At 42.4% G+C, this 19664-nt stretch overlaps 1 protein-coding gene across 1 annotated transcript in view; it reads right to left on the bottom strand.

The window, feature by feature from the left end:
* Window positions 1–13731, bottom strand: part of LOC109898204 (transcription factor 12-like) — a 21242-nt gene extending 7511 nt beyond the window's left edge. The window contains exons 1-4 of the mRNA XM_031832838.1: window positions 13497–13731; window positions 3093–3287; window positions 2710–2895; window positions 1364–1507 (exon numbers count right to left, since the gene is read on the bottom strand). Coding sequence (XP_031688698.1) covers window positions 1364–1507; window positions 2710–2895; window positions 3093–3287; window positions 13497–13568 — 597 coding nt within the window. The 5' untranslated portion in view covers window positions 13569–13731. The remainder of the gene's footprint in view (window positions 1–1363; window positions 1508–2709; window positions 2896–3092; window positions 3288–13496) is intronic.
* Window positions 13732–19664: the final 5933 nt, after the last annotated feature.

Below are 19664 nucleotides of genomic sequence, written 5' to 3'. Positions count from 1 at the left end.
AGGAGAGAGGAGAGAGAAAGGAGAGAGAGGGTGTTATTATCATGCTGAGAATGAAACATTGCAGTGCTTGAGGCTATAATATAAGGAGATAAACTCAGCAAAAAAAAGAAACGTTCTCTCACTGTCAACTGCGTTTATTTTCAGCAAACTTAACATGTGTAAATATTTGTATGAACATAACAAGATTCAACAACTGAAACTGAACAAGTTCCACAGACATGTGACTAACATAAATGGAATAATGTGTCCCTGAATAAAGGAGGGGGTCAAAATCAAAAGTAACATTCAGTATCTGGTGTGGCCACCAGCTGCATTAAGTACTGCAGTACATCTCCTCCTCGTGGACTGCACCAGATTTGCCAGTTCTTGTTACCCCACTCTTCCACCAAGGCACCTGCAAGATCTTGGACAGAGTACAGGCCTCGGTTGTAACGCTCATTCCTTCGACGATAAACGCGAATCCGACCATCACCCCTGGTGAGACAAAACCGCGACTCGTCAGTGAAGAGCACCTTTTGCCAGTCCTGTCTGGTCCAGCGACGGTGGGTTTGTGCCCATAGGCAAAGTTGTTGCCTGTGATGTCTGGTGAGGACCTGCCTTACAACAGGCCTACAAAAGCCCTCAGTCCTTCCTCTCTCAGCCTATTGCACTGATCGAGGGATTATGCGTTCCTGGTTTAATTCGGGCAGTTGTTGTTGCCATCCTGTACCTGACCCGCAGGTGTGATGTTCGGATGTACCGATCCTGTGCAGGTTTTGTTACACGTGGTCTGCCACTGCGAGGACAATCAGCTGTCTGCCCTGTCCCCCTGTAGCGCTGTCTTAGGCGTCTCACAGTACAGACATTACAATTTATTTCCCTGGCCACATCTGTAGTCCTCATACCTCCTTGCAGCATGCCTAATGCACGTTCACGCTGATGAGCAGGGACCTTGGGCATCTTTATTTTGGTGTTTTTCAGAGTCAGTAGAAAGGCCTCTTTAGTGTCCTACGTTTTCATAACTGTGACCTTAATTGCCTACCGTCTGTAAGCTGTTAGTGTCTTAACGTCCGTTCCACAGGTGCATGTTCATTAATTGTTTGTGCATGGGAAACAGTGTTTAAACCATTTACAATGAAGATCTGTGAAGTTATTTGGATTTTTACGAATTATCTCAGGTCCTGAAAAAGGGACGTTTCTTTTTTTTTGCTGAGTTTATGTATTTTGATGAGTTGGATCAATTCAAAGACAGCAGCATTTAGATAAAATGTGACTCCAACAGACAACATCAATGATAGAATGTGTGGGTACAGTATTTGAACATTCTTCGTGACCTACCAAAACTTAGCAAACAAAGATGTGTCACAGAGCTCCATGTCCTTACCAGTGATATAGGGGAGGCCTGGTAGCTGGAGGAGAGAGAGGCCTGGTTAGCTGGGGGACACGTTGCCGACCCTGTGTGTGGAGATGGAGACCTCTCTGGTGTGGAGGAGTTTTCACTGCTGCTAGTGTAGTCAGGAGAATACATCTGAACACAGACAGAGGAGTAGAAGAAGAAGATGAGGGGGAGATAGAGGAGGGATAGAGGAGGAGTAGAGAGGGATAGAGGAGAGGTAGAAAGGGATAGAGGAGGGGTATAGAGGGATAGAGGAGGGGTAGAGAGGGATAGAGGAAGGGTAGAGAGGGATAGAGAAGGGTAGAGAGGGATAGAGGAGGGGTAGAGAGGGATAGAGGAAGGGTAGAGAGGGATAGAGGAGGGGTAGAGAGGGATAGAGGAGGGGTGGAGAGGGATAAAGGAGGGGTAGAGAGGGATAGAGGAGAGGTAGAGAGGGATAGAGGAGGGGTAGAGAGGGATAGAGGAGGGGTAGAGAGGGATAGAGGAAGGGTAGAGAGGGATAGAGGAGGGGTAGAGAGGGATAGAGGAGGGGTGGAGAGGGATAGAGGAGGGGTGGAGAGGGATAGAGGAGGGGTAGAGAGGGATAGAGGAGGGGTGGAAAGGGATAGAGGAGAGGTAGAGAGGGATAGAGGAGGGGTAGAAGAGAGATAGAGGAGGGGTAGAGGAAGGACAGAGGGGGGGGGTAGAGGAGGGTTAGAGGAGGGGTAGAAGAGAGATAGAGGGGGGGTAGAGGAGGGATAAAGGAGGGGTAGAAGAGAGATAGAGGAGGGGTAGAAGAGAGATAGAGGAGGGGTAGAGGAAGGACAGGGGGGGGTAGAGGAGGGGTAGAGGAGGGATAGAGGAGGGATAGAGAAGGGGGAGGGGGAGAGGAGGAATAGAGGAGGGACAGAGGCGGGGTAGAGGACAAATAGAGGAGGGGGAGAGGAGGGATAGAGAAGGGGGAGAGGAGGGATGGAGGAGGAGGGATAGAGAAGGGGGAGGGATAGAGGAGGGGTAGAGGAGGAGGGATAGAGGAGGGGTAGAGGAGGGGGAGAGGAGGGATGGAGGAGGAGGGATAGAGGACCGTGAGTAGTAACTCCATGCATCATTTTAAAAGTACAACTGGTAATTTCTCTGTGTGGTTTTATAACCACCACCTCAGGCCATGTAGCATGGCTCATAGCCCGAGCTGACTATTATAATATTTTACTGGTTGGACAGACAAAAAGTCCAGCAGCACGGCCCAGGTTCTGGGTTTTGATAATAATACACAGTGGTTTGTTATCTGGACATTTCCCTATTGGTCATTGTGGCTTCACTTTGAAGTTGGCTTTGTAAGTAGTCCCAGTACATACAGAAGCCAGTGTTTTCCCCAGGGCTGCTCCGGTCTGAGACCATCCTGTAGACGGGTGTCCTGTTGTGTTCTCTGAGCTGTTGGCTGACAGGGAGTGAGATGAAGCAGGGTTGTTACGGTGGAAGGTAGACATAGGAGGAAGACCCCTGTTCACCTCTACAGGTAAGACTGAATGGGGAGAATAGACCTGCAAAGCAATCAAACACATACACATGTCAAAAGGGGGAGGTGCAACTCAATATTAGATGGGTGTTCCTAATGTTTTGTTCACTCACTGTATATTTTTACCTATTTGTCCCAAACTTTCTTACTTTTTAATATGAGAGCTCTGGTGAGTAAAATGGACTCTGTTTTCATCATATGGCGAATGAACTAAAAACCTACCAGGTGATTGTGTGACGGTTGCAGGTTACTGTAGCTTCCTGATTGGTGGGCTGAATCCCCTCCCATTGCTCCATAGCCAGCCTGGTTCATTCCATTGGAGCTCCACATGTCAGGTGAACTGTTAATCCCCTGTTGTTCGCCACAGGAGGAGGGGTCAGGGTTGAGGTCGTGGTGACTTGGAGATTGATCGTAAACCTGAGAAGAAGATGGGTGGGAAAAAAACAGCTAAATTAAAAAGATTGTGAAGTAAACATCTAGAATACACTTTACACTTGTGTGTGTATAAGGTAGTTGTTGTGAAATTTGATGTAGTTTGATGTCTTCACTATTGTTCTACAATGTAGAAAATAGCACAAATAAAGAAAAACCTTGAATGAGTAGGTGTGTCCAAACCCTTGAATGAGTAGGTGTGTCCAAACCCTTGAATGAGTAGGTGTGTCCAAACCCTTGAATGAGTAGGTGTGTCCAAACCCTTGAATGAGTAGGTGTGTCCAAACCCTTGAATGAGTAGGTGTGTCCAAACCCTTGAATGAGTAGGTGTGTCCAAACCCTTGAATGAGTAGGTGTGTCCAAACCCTTGAATGAGTAGGTGTGTCCAAACCCTTGAATGAGTAGGTGTGTCCAAGTTTATGACTGGTACTGTATGTCCATGGACCAATGCAATGCCAGAACTGTGAACTGAAGTTACAGCATACTACAGCAAGCTACAGTACACTACAGCAAGCTACAGTACACTACAGCATACTACAGTACACTACAGCATACTACAGTATACTATAGCAAGCTACAGCACACTACAGCAAGCTACAGTACACTACAGCAAGCTACAGCACACTACAGCAAGCTACAGTACACTACAGCATACTACAGTACACTACAGCATACTACAGTATACTACAGCATACTACAGCACACTACAGCAAGCTACAGCACACTACAGCATACTACAGCAAGCTACAGCATACTACAGTATACTACAGCACACTACAGCACACTACAGCATACTACAGTACACTACAGCATACTACAGTACACTACAGCATACTACAGTACACTACAGCATACTACAGCACACTACAGTATACTACAGCATACTACAGCACACTACAATACACTACAGTACACTACAGCAAGCTACAGTACACTACAGCAAGCTACAGTACACTACAGCAAGCTACAGCACACTACAGCATACTACAGCAAGCTACAGCACACTACAGCATACTACAGTACACTACAGCATACTACAGCAAGCTACAGCACACTACAGCATACTACAGTACACTACAGCATACTACAGCAAGCTACAGCACACTACAGCATACTACAGTATACTACAATACACTACAGCAAGCTACAGCACACTACAGCACACTACAGCAAGCTACAGTACACTACAGCAAGCTACAGTATACTACAGCATACTACAGTATACTACAATACACTACAGCACACTACAGCACACTACAGCATACTATAGTATACTACAGCACACTACAGTATACTACAGCAAGCTACAGTATACTACAGCACACTACAGCACACTACAGCAAGCTACAGTATACTACAGCATACTACAGTATACTACAGCATACTACAGTATACTACAATACACTACAGCACACTACAGCATACTACAGCACACTACAGCATACTATACTATACTACAATACACTACAGCACACTACAGCATACTACAGCACACTACAGCATACTACAGCACACTACAGCATACTACAGTACACTACAGCAAGCTACAGTACACTACAGCAAGCTACAGCACACTACAGCATACTACAGCACACTACAGCATACTACAGTATACTACAGCATACTACAGTATACTACAATACACTACAGCACACTACAGCATACTACAGCACACTACAGCATACTACAGCATACTACAGCAAGCTACAGCACACTACAGCATACTACAGTACACTACAGCATACTACAGCAAGCTACAGCACACTACAGCATACTACAGTATACTACAGCATACTACAGTATACTACAATACACTACAGTACACTACAGTACACTACAGCATACTACAGCAAGCTACAGCACACTACAGCATACTACAGGATACTACAGCATACTACAGTATACTACAATACACTACAGCACACTACAGTACACTACAGTACACTACAGCATACTACAGTACACTACAGTATACTACAATACACTACAATACACTACAGCACACTACAGTACACTACAGTACACTACAGCACACTACAGTACACTACAGCATACTACAGCACAAAACAGCATACTACAGTACACTACAGTATACTACAGTATACACTAAAACTATGACAGTACACTACAGCATGCTACAGTGCACTACAATATACTACAGTACATTACAGCATACACTAAATAATACTACAGTACACTAAAGAATACTAAAGAATACTACAGTACACTACAGTATACTACAGTACACTAAAAATACTACAGTACACTACAGAATGCTACAGTACACTACAGCATACACTACACTACAGTACACTACAGTACACTAAATAATGCTACAGTACACTACAGTACACTAAAGAATACTACAGTACACTACAGCATACTACAGTACACTAAATTATGCTACAGTACACTACAGTACACTAAATAATGATACAGTACACTACAGTACACTACAGCATACTACAGCACACTACAGCATACTACAGTACACTACAGCAAGCTACAGTACACTACAGCAAGCTACAGCACACTACAGCATACTACAGCACACTACAGCATACTACAGTATACTACAGCATACTACAGTATACTACAATACACTACAGCACACTACAGCATACTACAGCACACTACAGCATACTACAGTATACTACAGCATACTACAGCAAGCTACAGCACACTACAGCATACTACAGTACACTACAGCATACTACAGCAAGCTACAGCACACTACAGCATACTACAGTATACTACAGCATACTACAGTATACTACAATACACTACAGTACACTACAGTACACTACAGCATACTACAGCAAGCTACAGCACACTACAGCATACTACAGTATACTACAGCATACTACAGTATACTACAATACACTACAGCACACTACAGTACACTACAGTACACTACAGCATACTACAGTACACTACAGTATACTACAATACACTACAATACACTACAGCACACTACAGTACACTACAGCACACTACAGTACACTACAGCATACTACAGCACAAAACAGCATACTACAGTACACTACAGTATACTACAGTATACACTAAAACTATGACAGTACACTACAGCATGCTACAGTGCACTACAATATACTACAGTACATTACAGCATACACTAAATAATACTACAGTACACTAAAGAATACTAAAGAATACTACAGTACACTACAGTATACTACAGTACACTAAAAATACTACAGTACACTACAGAATGCTACAGTACACTACAGCATACACTACACTACAGTACACTACAGTACACTAAATAATGCTACAGTACACTACAGTACACTAAAGAATACTACAGTACACTACAGCATACTACAGTACACTAAATGATGCTACAGTACACTACAGTACACTAAATAATGATACAGTACACTACAGTACACTAAAGCACAAAACAGCATACTACAATACACTACAGCATACTACAGCATACTTCAGTATACTACAGAATACTACATTACACTACAGCATACTACAGTATACTACAGTTCACTACATTACATAATACTACAGAATACTGCAATACACTACATAACACTATAGTACAATAAAGTACACTACAGAACACTCCCGGATACCACAGTACGCTACAGTTTACTACATTACAGAATACCACAGTACACAACAGGATACCACAGTACACTACAGTACATTGCAGTACACTACAGAATACCACAGTACACAACAGGATACCACAGTACACTACAGTACATTGCAGTACACTAAAGAATACTACAGTACACTACAATACATTACAGTACACTACATAATACTACACTACAGTACACTAGAGTACACTGCAGGATACCACAGTACACTACACTACACTACAGTACATTACATTACAGTACACTACAGAATACTACAGTACACACCAGTACACTACAGTATACTACAGTACAGTACACAAAATCAGTGTGTTGATTGGAACAGATTTAGAGCTATTGTGTTAATCCCTAAACTGGGTGATCCATGCACCTCCTTATCCGGGTTTAGGGAACAGCATTTCCTCCCCGTCACTGCACAGCCCTGGAGGTAGGGTGGGAGGGATAGATTGGGATAGATAGATTTCCATGTGGAAAACGCTGCAGAATCATATTGGATACATCCTCTTCAGACAGCATGATCACACCACAGGACCTGACCACAGGATCACACCACAGGATCTGACCACGGGACCACACCACAGGACCACACCACAGTATCTCACCACAGTATCTCACCACAGTATCACACCACAGTATCTCACCACAGTATCACACCACAGTATCTCACCACAGTATCACACCACAGTATCACACCACAGGACCTGACCACAGAACCACACCACAGGATCTGACCACAAGATCTGACCACAGGACCACACCACAGGACCACACCACAGTATCTCACCACAGGAACTGACCACAGGACCTGACCACAGGACCACACCACAATATCACACCACAGGATCACACCACAGGACCACACCACAATATCACACCACAGGACCACACCACAATTTCACACCACAGGATCACACCACAGGACCACACCACAATATCACACCACAGGACCACACCACAATTTCACACCACAGGATCACACCACAGTACCACACCACAGGACCTGACCACAGGACCACACCACAGGACCACACCACAATATCACACCACAGGACCACACCACAGGACCTGACCACAGGACCACACCACAATATCACACCACAGGACCACACCACAATATCACACCACAGAATCACACCACAGAAACACACCACAATATCACACCACAGGATCACACCACAGGACCACACCACAATATCACACCACAGGACCACACCACAGGACCACACCACAATATCACACCACAGGATCACACCACAATATCACACCACAGGACCACACCGCAATATCACACCACAGAACCACACCACAATATCACACCACAGGATCACACCACAGGACCACACCACAATATCACACCACAGGATCACACCACAATATCACACCACAGGATCACACCACAGGACCACACCACAATATCACACCACAGGATCACACCACAATATCACACCACATGATCACACCACAGGACCACACCACAGTATCACACCACAGGACCACACCACAATATCACACCACAGGATCACACCACAGGACCACACCACAGTATCACACCACATGACCACACCACAATATCACACCACAGGATCACACCACAGGACCACACCACAGGACCACACCACAATATCACACCACAGGACCACACCACAAGACCACACCACAATATCACACCACAGGATCACACCACAGGACCACACCACAATATCACACCATAGGATCACACCACAGGACCACACCACAATATCACACCACAATATCACACCACAATATCACACCACAAGATCACACCACAGGACCACACCACAGGACCACACCACAGGACCACAGATGTAATGGGGTATGATACTTTGTATCACCTAGAAAATAACTGCCAGGGAAATTATAATATAATAATAATTTTTACAATAATAAAAATGAGAATTAACTACAGTATCATTGTAGGATGTCTTACAAACGAAATACCCACCCACCTACACACCCACCATTGTTACCTCGACGACAACGCACTGTAAAGCAGACTGGCCCCTTAAAGACTCTGTTGAACATGATCACACACACCATACACACAACTCCCCCCCCCCCCCCCCCCCACACACACACACACCATACACACAACCCCCCTTCCCACACATACACACACACACAGCTCTAGCCGTAACCTTGGCTGGTACGAGTCCTGTGGTGATAGTGGGAACAGGCCAAATATAGGAGCCCCTGCCGTCGCCAACTCTGCTACACGCACACACGCACGCGCACACACACACACACACACACACACTAGCCCTGTCTGAACCTCCGTGGGTAGCATATGGTACAGGATAAAGCCAATTGTCCTCCTTACTATGGGACGGAGCAGGCAACCCGTTAATAACACACACACACACACACACACGCTCACTCCTTGGATGAAGTATGCGACCCGTTAATAATGGCCACACCCCCGCCCCAGCACACCCTCGCTGTCCCCCGCTGTCCCCCAATAAACCCCCCCCCCCCCGACACACACCCTGAAACACGCATACATAAACCGTCAACATGGTGCTCTCTTTTAGTGCCTCATTGATTTACTAACCATCAATAACGGCATCGCTAAAGATTAGAGACTCTCCACATGTGAAGAACACAACTGAAGTAAAGCAGACACATAGTATATGAGACATGTTCATAGTTCTGTGTTACGTTAGCATCTCTGATAGCAACAAAAACTAAATAGTTCTGTGTTTCGTTAGCATCTCTGATAGCAACAAAAACTAAATAGTTCTGTGTTTCGTTAGCATCTCTGATAGCAACAAAAACTAAATAGTTCTGTGTTTCGTTAGCATCTCTGATAGCAACAAAAACTAAATAGTTCTGTGTTTCGTCAGCATCTCTGATAGCAACAAAAACGAAATAGTTCTGTGTTCCGTTAGCATCTCTGATAGCAACAAAAACTAAATAGTTCTGTGTTCCGTTAGCATCTCTGATAGCAACAAAAACGAAATAGTTCTGTGTTCCGTTAGCATCTCTGATAGCAACAAAAACGAAATAGTTCTGTGTTCCGTTAGCATCTCTGATAGCAACAAAAACGAAATAGTTCTGTGTTTCGTTAGCATCTCTGATAGCAACAAAAACGAAATAGTTCTGTGTTTCGTTAGCATCTCTGATAGCAACAAAAACGAAATAGTTCTGTGTTCCGTTAGCATCTCTGATAGCAACAAAAACGAAATAGTTCTGTGTTCCGTTAGCATCTCTGATAGCAACAAAAACTAAATAGTTCTGTGTTCCGTTAGCATCTCTGATAGCAACAAAAACGAAATAGTTCTGTGTTTCGTTAGCATCTCTGATAGCTTAAATATGTTATGAAGACAATAAAAAGGACAAGACCACATTTTACACTCGAAATGTATACTTTCAATCATATACAGGAAGATTTAAATGAGTGTAATATTGACCAACTATTCAATTTGCCTCTGCTCTATAGTAACACCACATCCAAAATCTAGCCACATGCAATCAATTTGCCCGTCTGCGTCTAGTACAAACGTCTGGTTCTAGTTAGTTACTCTCTCAGAGATCAAAGCAGTCTTTAATTGCGCCTGATAATGATCCGTATAGGGACCAGTGTTAAAACAGACCAGGGGTTAAATCAAACAGAGATCAGAGCAGCAATCTGCTTCACGTCAAAAAAAATGGTAGACGGTAAAAAATGAGAATGATATGTGTTGTGTTCTCAGGTCTGTCTGAACAGAAAGAGGGATCTTGATCATTAACACAGTGTATTGATCACGGAAGAGCGTTACTGAACTCACAGTCAAGAGTAAAATGATCAATGTCACTTCAGTATGCATTAAAGAACTGCATGATCAAAGAAATCAAAATCATTTGTAAATCGAAATTCATAAACTTGGGAACTTTCCCAAAATTAATGAATAAACACTGACAACACTGACTGAATGGCACACAGAGTCCCAATCCCACTCACCATACAGTAATATCCCTTCCCAGACACACACTCAGCCATATGTGCCCATTCCTAACCCTTAAAACACTCAAACACATGGTTGCTGCAATAACTTTTGAGTAGCTGTAAATCAAAGCGTCTGTTCCTGTACTGGTATAGAATGTAGTCTGTACGGACTCCCTGGTGTGAATGGTATATAATGTAGTCTGTATGGACTCCCTGGTGTGAATGGTATAGAATGTAGTCTGTACGGACTCCCTGGTGTGAATGGTATATATTGTAGTCTGTATGGACTCCCTGGTATGAATGGTATATAATGTTGTCTGTATGGACTCCCTGGTATGAATGGTATATAATGTAGTCTGTATGGACTCCCTGGTGTGAATGGTATAGAATGTAGTCTGCATGGACTCCCTGGTGTGATAAATTACAATGAAATAGAAACGGATGAAGGACTAGCTAGTACACACAGTGGATAGAGTAGGTTTCCTTTGACGCGCCAATACTGTACTATTCTACGATAAGGTGTTATTACATTGATAGTGAACATATTGATAATGTATTTAAATTATCGATGCCTTATTCCATGTCTTATGTGTACATGAGTATATCAAGATAACGGAGAGAATATCAAGATAACGGAGAGTATATCAAGATAACGGAGAGAATATCAAGATAACGGAGAGAATATCAAGATAACGGAGAGTATATCACAATAACGGCGAGAATATCAAGATAACGGAGAGTATATCATGATAACGGAGAGAATATCACGATAACGGAGAGAATATCAAGATAACAGAGAGTATATCACGATAACGGAGAGTATATCACGATAACGGAGAGAATATCAATATAACAGAGAGTATATCGCGATAACGGAGAGTATATCACGATAACGGAGAGTATATCAAGATAACGGAGAGTATATCAAGATAACGGAGAGTATATCATGATAACGGAGAGTATATCACGATAACAGAGAGAATATCAATATAACAGAGAGTATATCACGATAACAGAGAGTATATCATGATAACGGAGAGAATATCAAGATAACGGAGAGAATATCAAGATAACGGAGAGAATATCAATATAACGGAGAGTATATCGCGATAACGGAGAGTATATCACGATAACGGAGAGTGTATCAAGATAACGGAGAGTATATCACGATAACGGAGAGTGTATCAAGATAACGGAGAGAATATCATGATAACGGAGAGTATATCACGATATGGAGAGTATATCAAGATAACGGAGAGTATATCAAGATAACGGAGAGTATATCACGAAAATGGAGAGTATATCACGATAACGGAGAGAATATCAATATAACAGAGAGTATATCACGATAACGGAGAGTATATCAAGATAACGGAGAGTATATCAAGATAACGGAGAGTATATCACGATAACAGAGAGAATATCAATATAACAGAGAGTATATCACGATAACGGAGAGTATATCATGATAACGGAGAGAATATCAAGATAACAGAGAGAATATCAAGATAACGGAGAGAATATCAATATAACGGAGAGTATATCGCGATAACGGAGAGTATATCACGATAACGGAGAGTATATCAAGATAACGGAGAGAATATCATGATAACGGAGAGTATATCACGAAAATGGAGAGTATATCACGATAACGGAGAGAATATCACGAAAATGGAGAGTATTTCACGATAACGGAGAGAATATCAATATAACAGAGAGTATATCACGATAACGGAGAGTATATCAAGATAACGGAGAGAATATCAATATACCAGAGAGTATATCGCGATAACGGAGAGTATATCACGATAACGGAGAGTATATCAAGATAACGGAGAGTATATCACGAAAATGGAGAGTATTTCACGATAACGGAGAGAATATCAATATAACAGAGAGTATATCACGATAACGGAGAGTATATCAAGATAACGGAGAGAATATCAATATACCAGAGAGTATATCACGATAACGGAGAGTATATCATGATTACGGAGAGAATATCAAGATAACGGAGAGAATATCAAGATAACGGAGAGAATATCAATATAACAGAGAGTATATCACGATAACGGAGAGTATATCATGATAACGGAGAGAATATCAAGATAACGGAGTGAATATCAAGATAACGGAGAGAATATCAATATAACGGAGAGTATATTGCGATAACGGAGAGTATATCACGATAACGGAGAGTATATCAAGATAACGGAGAGAATATCAAGATAACGGAGAGTATATCACGATAACTGCGATAACGGAGAGTATATCACGATAACAGAGAGTATATCAATTAAAGAGAACTATGTAGAGACCTCTATAGCACCTTCAAACTCAACTCTGGACCTTCAAGCCAGTTCCAATGCATTTCATTGTTCCCCCTCGAATCAGGGACTGAATTAGACCTGGGACATCAGGTGGGTGAAATTGATAATCAAGTAGAATAGAAAAGCAGCAGGCTCCGGACTTCGTAGGGTAAAAGTTGAATGCCCCCTGCTAAGGTCAAGAGAAGGAGAGATAATAGGAGAACATCTAATTACATCCAATCATTCACAAAGACTGTATGCAGACCGGTGCATACCTTTTTATCTAGAGTGGGAGCATACTCACCGATTTGACGTAGCAATACATCAGGTTATTGCTGGTGGTCCCGGCAGAGACAGGATAGGAAGTGCAGTACATGATTCTGTTCCGTTTCAGATTCAGTTCAACACTCCAGTAGTTTCAGTAGTGTGTCTGGAAGTCCTGTAGTACCGACTCCAGTAGTCAGTAGTGTCTCAGTATAGACCTGTGAGTCCACAGCTCCAGTCTCTGTTCATATGCTCTGTAGTCGACATACACTCCTCCTCCTCCTCTGACCCATTACCCTGCAGCTCGCTTAACTACTCTGTCACAGACAACTTATGCAAATTAGGGCTGGTCCATTCCAGGAATTGGTGAGGGGTGATTTAGGGAGGGATTGGGGAGGTTCCACTACTGCACACACAGTCACAGTCACACACGCTACCTACATATCTAGTGCCCCGTTGGTTTACTACTATATAACAGGGTGTCTTTCAAACGATAGGAGTGAGTGAACTTCAAAATAACGGATTAAAAAAGGCAGAGTAGACAGGGATTCCCTTCAAACACACCCCAACTAAACACACTCCTAACTCTAACCAAACACACCCCAACTAAACACACTCCTAACTCTAACCAAACACACCCCAACTAAACACACTCCTAACTCTAACCAAACACAACCCAACTAAACACACCCTTAACTCTAACCAAACACAACCCAACTAAACACACCCCAACTAAACACACTCCTAACTCTAACCAAACACACCCCAACTAAACACACTCCTAACTCTAACCAAACACACCCCAACTAATCACATTCCTAACTCTAACCAAACACACCCCAACTAATCACACTCCTAACCAAACACACCCTAACTAAACACACTCCTAACCAAACACAACCCAACTAAACACACTCCTAACTAAACACACTCCTAACGAAACACAACCCAACTTAACACACTTCTAACTAAACACACTCCTAACGAAACACAACCCGAACTAATCACACTCTAACCAAACACAACCCAACTAAACACACTCCTAACTAAACACACTTCTAACCAAACACACCCTAAATAAAAACACTCCTAACTAAAGACACACCTAACCAAACACCCCCCAACTAAACACCCCCCCTAACTAATCACACTCTAACCAAACACAACCCAACTAAACACACCCAAACTAAACACACTGCAAGTAAACACACTGCAAGTAAACACACCCTAACCAAACACAACCCACCCAAACACCCCCCAACTAAACACCCCCCCCTAACTAATCACACTCTAACTAAACACAACCCAACTAAACACACTCCAAACTAAACACACCCAACTGAACACATCCAACTAAACACACCCCAACTAAACACACCCCAACTAAACACACCCCAACTAAACACACTCCAACTAAACACACCCCTAACTAAACACACCCCAACAAAACACACTCCTAACTAAACACACCCTAACAAAACACACTCCTAACTAAACACACCCCAACTAAACACACTCCTAACTAAACACACTCCTAACCAAACACAACCCAACTAAACACACCCCTAACTAAACACACTCCAACTAAACACACCCCTAACTAAACACACTCCAACTAAACACACCCCTAACTAAACACACCCTAACAAAACACACACCAACTAAACACACCCCAACTAAACACACCCCTAACTAAACACACCCCAACTAAACACACCCCTAACTAAACACACCCTAACAAAACACACACCAACTAAACACACCCCAACTAAACACACCCCTAACTAAATACACCCCAACTAAACACACCCCTAACTAAACACACCCTAACAAAACACACACCAACTAAACACACCCCAACTAAACACACCCCTAACTAAATACACCCTAACAAAACACACACCAACTAAACACACCCCTAACTAAACACACTCCTAACTAAACACACCCCAACTAAACACACCCCTAACTAAAGACACCCTAACAAAACACACAACAACTAAACACACCCCTAACTAAACACACCCTAACAAAACACACTCCAACTAAACACACCCCAACTAAACACACCCCTAACTAAACACACTCCTAACTAAACACACCCCAACTAAACACACCCTAACTAAACACACCCCAACAAAACACACTCCTAACTAAACACACCATAACAAAACACACCCCAACTAAACACACTCCTAACCAAACACAACCCAACTGAACGCACCCAACTAAACACACTCCTAACTAAACACACTTCTAACTAATCACACCCCAACTAAACACACTCCCAACTAAACACACTTCTAACTTAACACACTTCTAACTAAACACACTTCTAACTTAACACACTCCTAACTAAACACACCCAACTGAACACACCCAACTAAACACACTTCAAACTTAACACACTTCTAACTGAACACACCCAACTAAACACACTTCTAACTTAACACACTTCTAACTAAACACACTTCTAACTTAACACACTCCTAACTAAATATAACTGATATGAAATGGCTAGCTCGTTAGCGGTGGTGTGCGCGCTAATAGCGTTCCATTCAGTGACGTCACTCGCTCTGAGACCTTGAAGTAATTGTTCCCCTTGCTCTGCAAGGGCCGTGGCTTTTCTGGAGCGATGGATAACTATGCTTCGAGGGTGGCTGTTGTCAATGTGTGCAGAGGGTCCCTGGTTTGAGCCCAGGTAGGGTCGAGGAGAGGGACGGAAGCAATACTGGTACATAAACACACTCCTAACTAAACACACCCTAAAAAAACACCTCTTGTACATTAGTGTCTTCCCTTCTCTCCCTCCCCTGACTGTCTGACGCATATTCCCAAATCAGACAAGCCTGGCGTGAGTTCTTAACTTCTAGGCACGTGCGGCTGGGTAAGTTCCTCCTCACTAAGGCTGTCTGGAGTAAGGTTATTCATGAAGTTGCTGTCTGGAGTAGGGATATTCATGAAGTTGCTGTCTGGAGTAGGGATATTCATGAAGTTGCTGTCTGGAGTAAGGTTATTCATGAAGTTGCTGTCTGGAGTAGGGATATTCATGAAGTTGCTGTCTGGAGTAGGGATATTCATGAAGTTGCTGTCTGGAGTAAGGTTATTCATGAAGTTGCTGTCTGGAGTAGGGATATTCATGAAGTTGCTGTCTGGAGTAGGGATATTCATGAAGTTGCTGTCTGGAGTAAGGTTATTCATGAAGTTGCTGTCTGGAGTAGGGATATTCATGAAGTTGCTGTCTGGAGTAAGGTTATTCATGAAGTTGCTGTCTGGAGTAGGGATATTCATGAAGTTGCTGTCTGGAGTAAGGTTATTCATGAAGTTGCTGTCTGGAGTAGGGATATTCATGAAGTTGCTGTCTGGAGTAGGGATATTCATGAAGTTGCTGTCTGGAGTAGGGATATTCATGAAGTTGCTGTCTGGAGTAAGGTTATTCATGAAGTTGCTGTCTGGAGTAGGGATATTCATGAAGTTGCTGTCTGGAGTAGGGATATTCATGAAGTTGCTGTCTGGAGTAAGGTTATTCATGAAGTTGCTGTCTGGAGTAGGGATATTCATGAAGTTGCTGTCTGGAGTAGGGATATTCATGAAGTTGCTGTCTGGAGTAGGGATATTCATGAAGTTGCTGTCTGGAGTAGGGATATTCATGAAGTTGCTGTCTGGAGTAGGGATATTCATGAAGTTGCTGTCTGGAGTAGGGATATTCATGAAGTTGCTGTCTGGAGTAGGGATATTCATGAAGTTGCTGTCTGGAGTAGGGATATTCATGAAGTTGCTGTCTGGAGTAAGGTTATTCATGAAGTTGCTGTCTGGAGTAAGGTTATTCATGAAGTTGCTGTCTGGAGTAGGGATATTCATGAAGTTGCTGTCTGGAGTAGGGATATTCATGAAGTTGCTGTCTGGAGTAGGGATATTCATGAAGTTGCTGTCTGGAGTAGGGATATTCATGAAGTTGCTGTCTGGAGTAGGGATATTCATGAAGTTGCTGTCTGGAGTAAGGTTATTCATGAAGTTGCTGTCTGGAGTAAGGTTATTCATGAAGTTGCTGTCTGGAGTAGGGATATTCATGAAGTTGCTGTCTGGAGTAGGGATATTCATGAAGTTGCTGTCTGGAGTAGGGATATTTATAAAGTTGCTGTCTGGATTGGGTGCTAACGCACTGAGTAAATGCCACCCAACCAAGTGGTTTTCCTGTGATCTCTAATCACTTTGGCTCTTAGTTTTTATTTAAAGTTGATTGAGTTGTGAACTAAAGTGAATTCAACTCGAAATCAACAAAAAAACATGAGCCGTGTAATTGGATTAGGTTAAATTGGATGAAATAAATTGGAATTGAAATAAATTGGGAGAAAAAAAAAATCGCACAAATTATTTCACGTTGATGGCTTTTTGTAAATCCAATTTTCCATGTTCATTCAACGTCATCACATTTTAAAAAAATGACATGGAAACAATGTTGATTCAACCAGTTTGTGCCCTGTGGGTACTGTCTCTATGTTAGCCCAGGCTAGCAAGCAGGTTGACCTACTGTAAAAACCACTGTAGAAGCCAGAACTACTTTCAGTAACTAAACTACTAGTAACTGAACTACATTTTGCAGTAGATTGGTGAAAGTTTAATTAAATTCAAATCTTGGTAGTGTTTTCAGTAATTAATAACTGTTTTATCATGGTGCGGTGTAGCTAACTACTGGAACTACACACTACTGTTTTACCATGTAGCGGTGTAGCTAACTAATGTAACTACACACTACTGTTTTACCGTGTAGCTAACTACTGGAATTACACACTACTGTTTAACCATGTAGCGGTATAGCTAACTACTAGAACTACACACTACTGTTTTACCATGTAGTGGTGTAGCTAACTACTGTAACTACACACTACTGTTTTACCGTGTAGCTAACTACTGGAACTACACACTACTGTTTTACCATGTAGCGGTGTAGCTAACTACTGGAACTACACACTACTGTTTTACCATGTAGCTAACTACTGGAACTACACACTACTGTTTTACCATGTAGCGGTGCAGCTAACTACATACTACTGTTTTACCATGTAGCGGTGTAGCTAACTACTGGAACAACACACTACTGTTTTACCATGTAGCGGTATAGCTAACTACTGGAACTACACACTACTGTTTTACCATGTAGCGGTGCAGCTAACTACACACTACTGTTTTACCATGTAGCGGTGTAGCTATCTACTGGAACAACACACTACTGTTTTACCATGTAGCGGTATAGCTAACTACTGGAACTACACACTACTGTTTTACCATGTAGCGGTGCAGCTAACTACACACTACTGTTTTACCATGTAGCGGTGTAGCTAACTACTGGAACAACACACTACTGTTTTACCATGTAGCGGTATAGCTAACTACTGGAACTACACACTACTGTTTTACCATGTAGCGGTGCAGCTAACTACACACTACTGTTTTACCATGTAGCGGTGTAGCTAACTACTGGAACAACACACTACTGTTTTACCATGTAGCGGTGTAGCTAACTACTGGAACAACACACTACTGTTTTACCATGTAGCGGTGTAGCTAACTACTGGAACAACACACTACTGTTTTACCATGTAGCGGTGTAGCTAACTACTGGAACAACACACTACTGTTTTACCATGTAGCGGTGTAGCTAACTACTGGAACAACACACTACTGGTTTACCATGTAGCGGTGTAGCTAACTACTGGAACAACACACTACTGTTTTACCGTGTAGCTAACTACTGGAACTACACACTACTGTTTTACCATGTAGCGAACTACTGGAACTACACACTACTGTTTTACCGTGTAGCTAACTACTGGAACTACACACTACTGTTTTACCATGTAGCGAACTACTGGAACTACACACTACTGGTTTACCATGTAGCGAACTACTGGAACAACACACTACTGTTTTACCGTGTAGCTAACTACTGGAACAACACACTACTGTTTTACCATGTAGTGGTGTAGCTAACTACTGGAACAACACACTACTTTATTTTCAAAAAAGTAGGCAAGAATTTCCTTTCTATTTCTGCATCAAACCTGCCTAATTCTTACTTGAAACATAGTTTTTGTGTTAAATACATTACATTACATTCTGTTAACATCTGACATCTGACTAATCTGACTGAAGGCAGATTGGGGTCACTTAGAAATGTCCTTGTTTTTGAAAGAAAATCACTTTTTTT

This window comes from Oncorhynchus kisutch, linkage group LG10 (assembly GCF_002021735.2).
Source record: "Oncorhynchus kisutch isolate 150728-3 linkage group LG10, Okis_V2, whole genome shotgun sequence".
Classification (NCBI taxonomy): Eukaryota; Metazoa; Chordata; class Actinopteri; order Salmoniformes; family Salmonidae; genus Oncorhynchus; species Oncorhynchus kisutch.
Note: the sequence above shows the minus strand (reverse complement) of the source record. Positions and strands in the feature narration are given on the sequence as shown.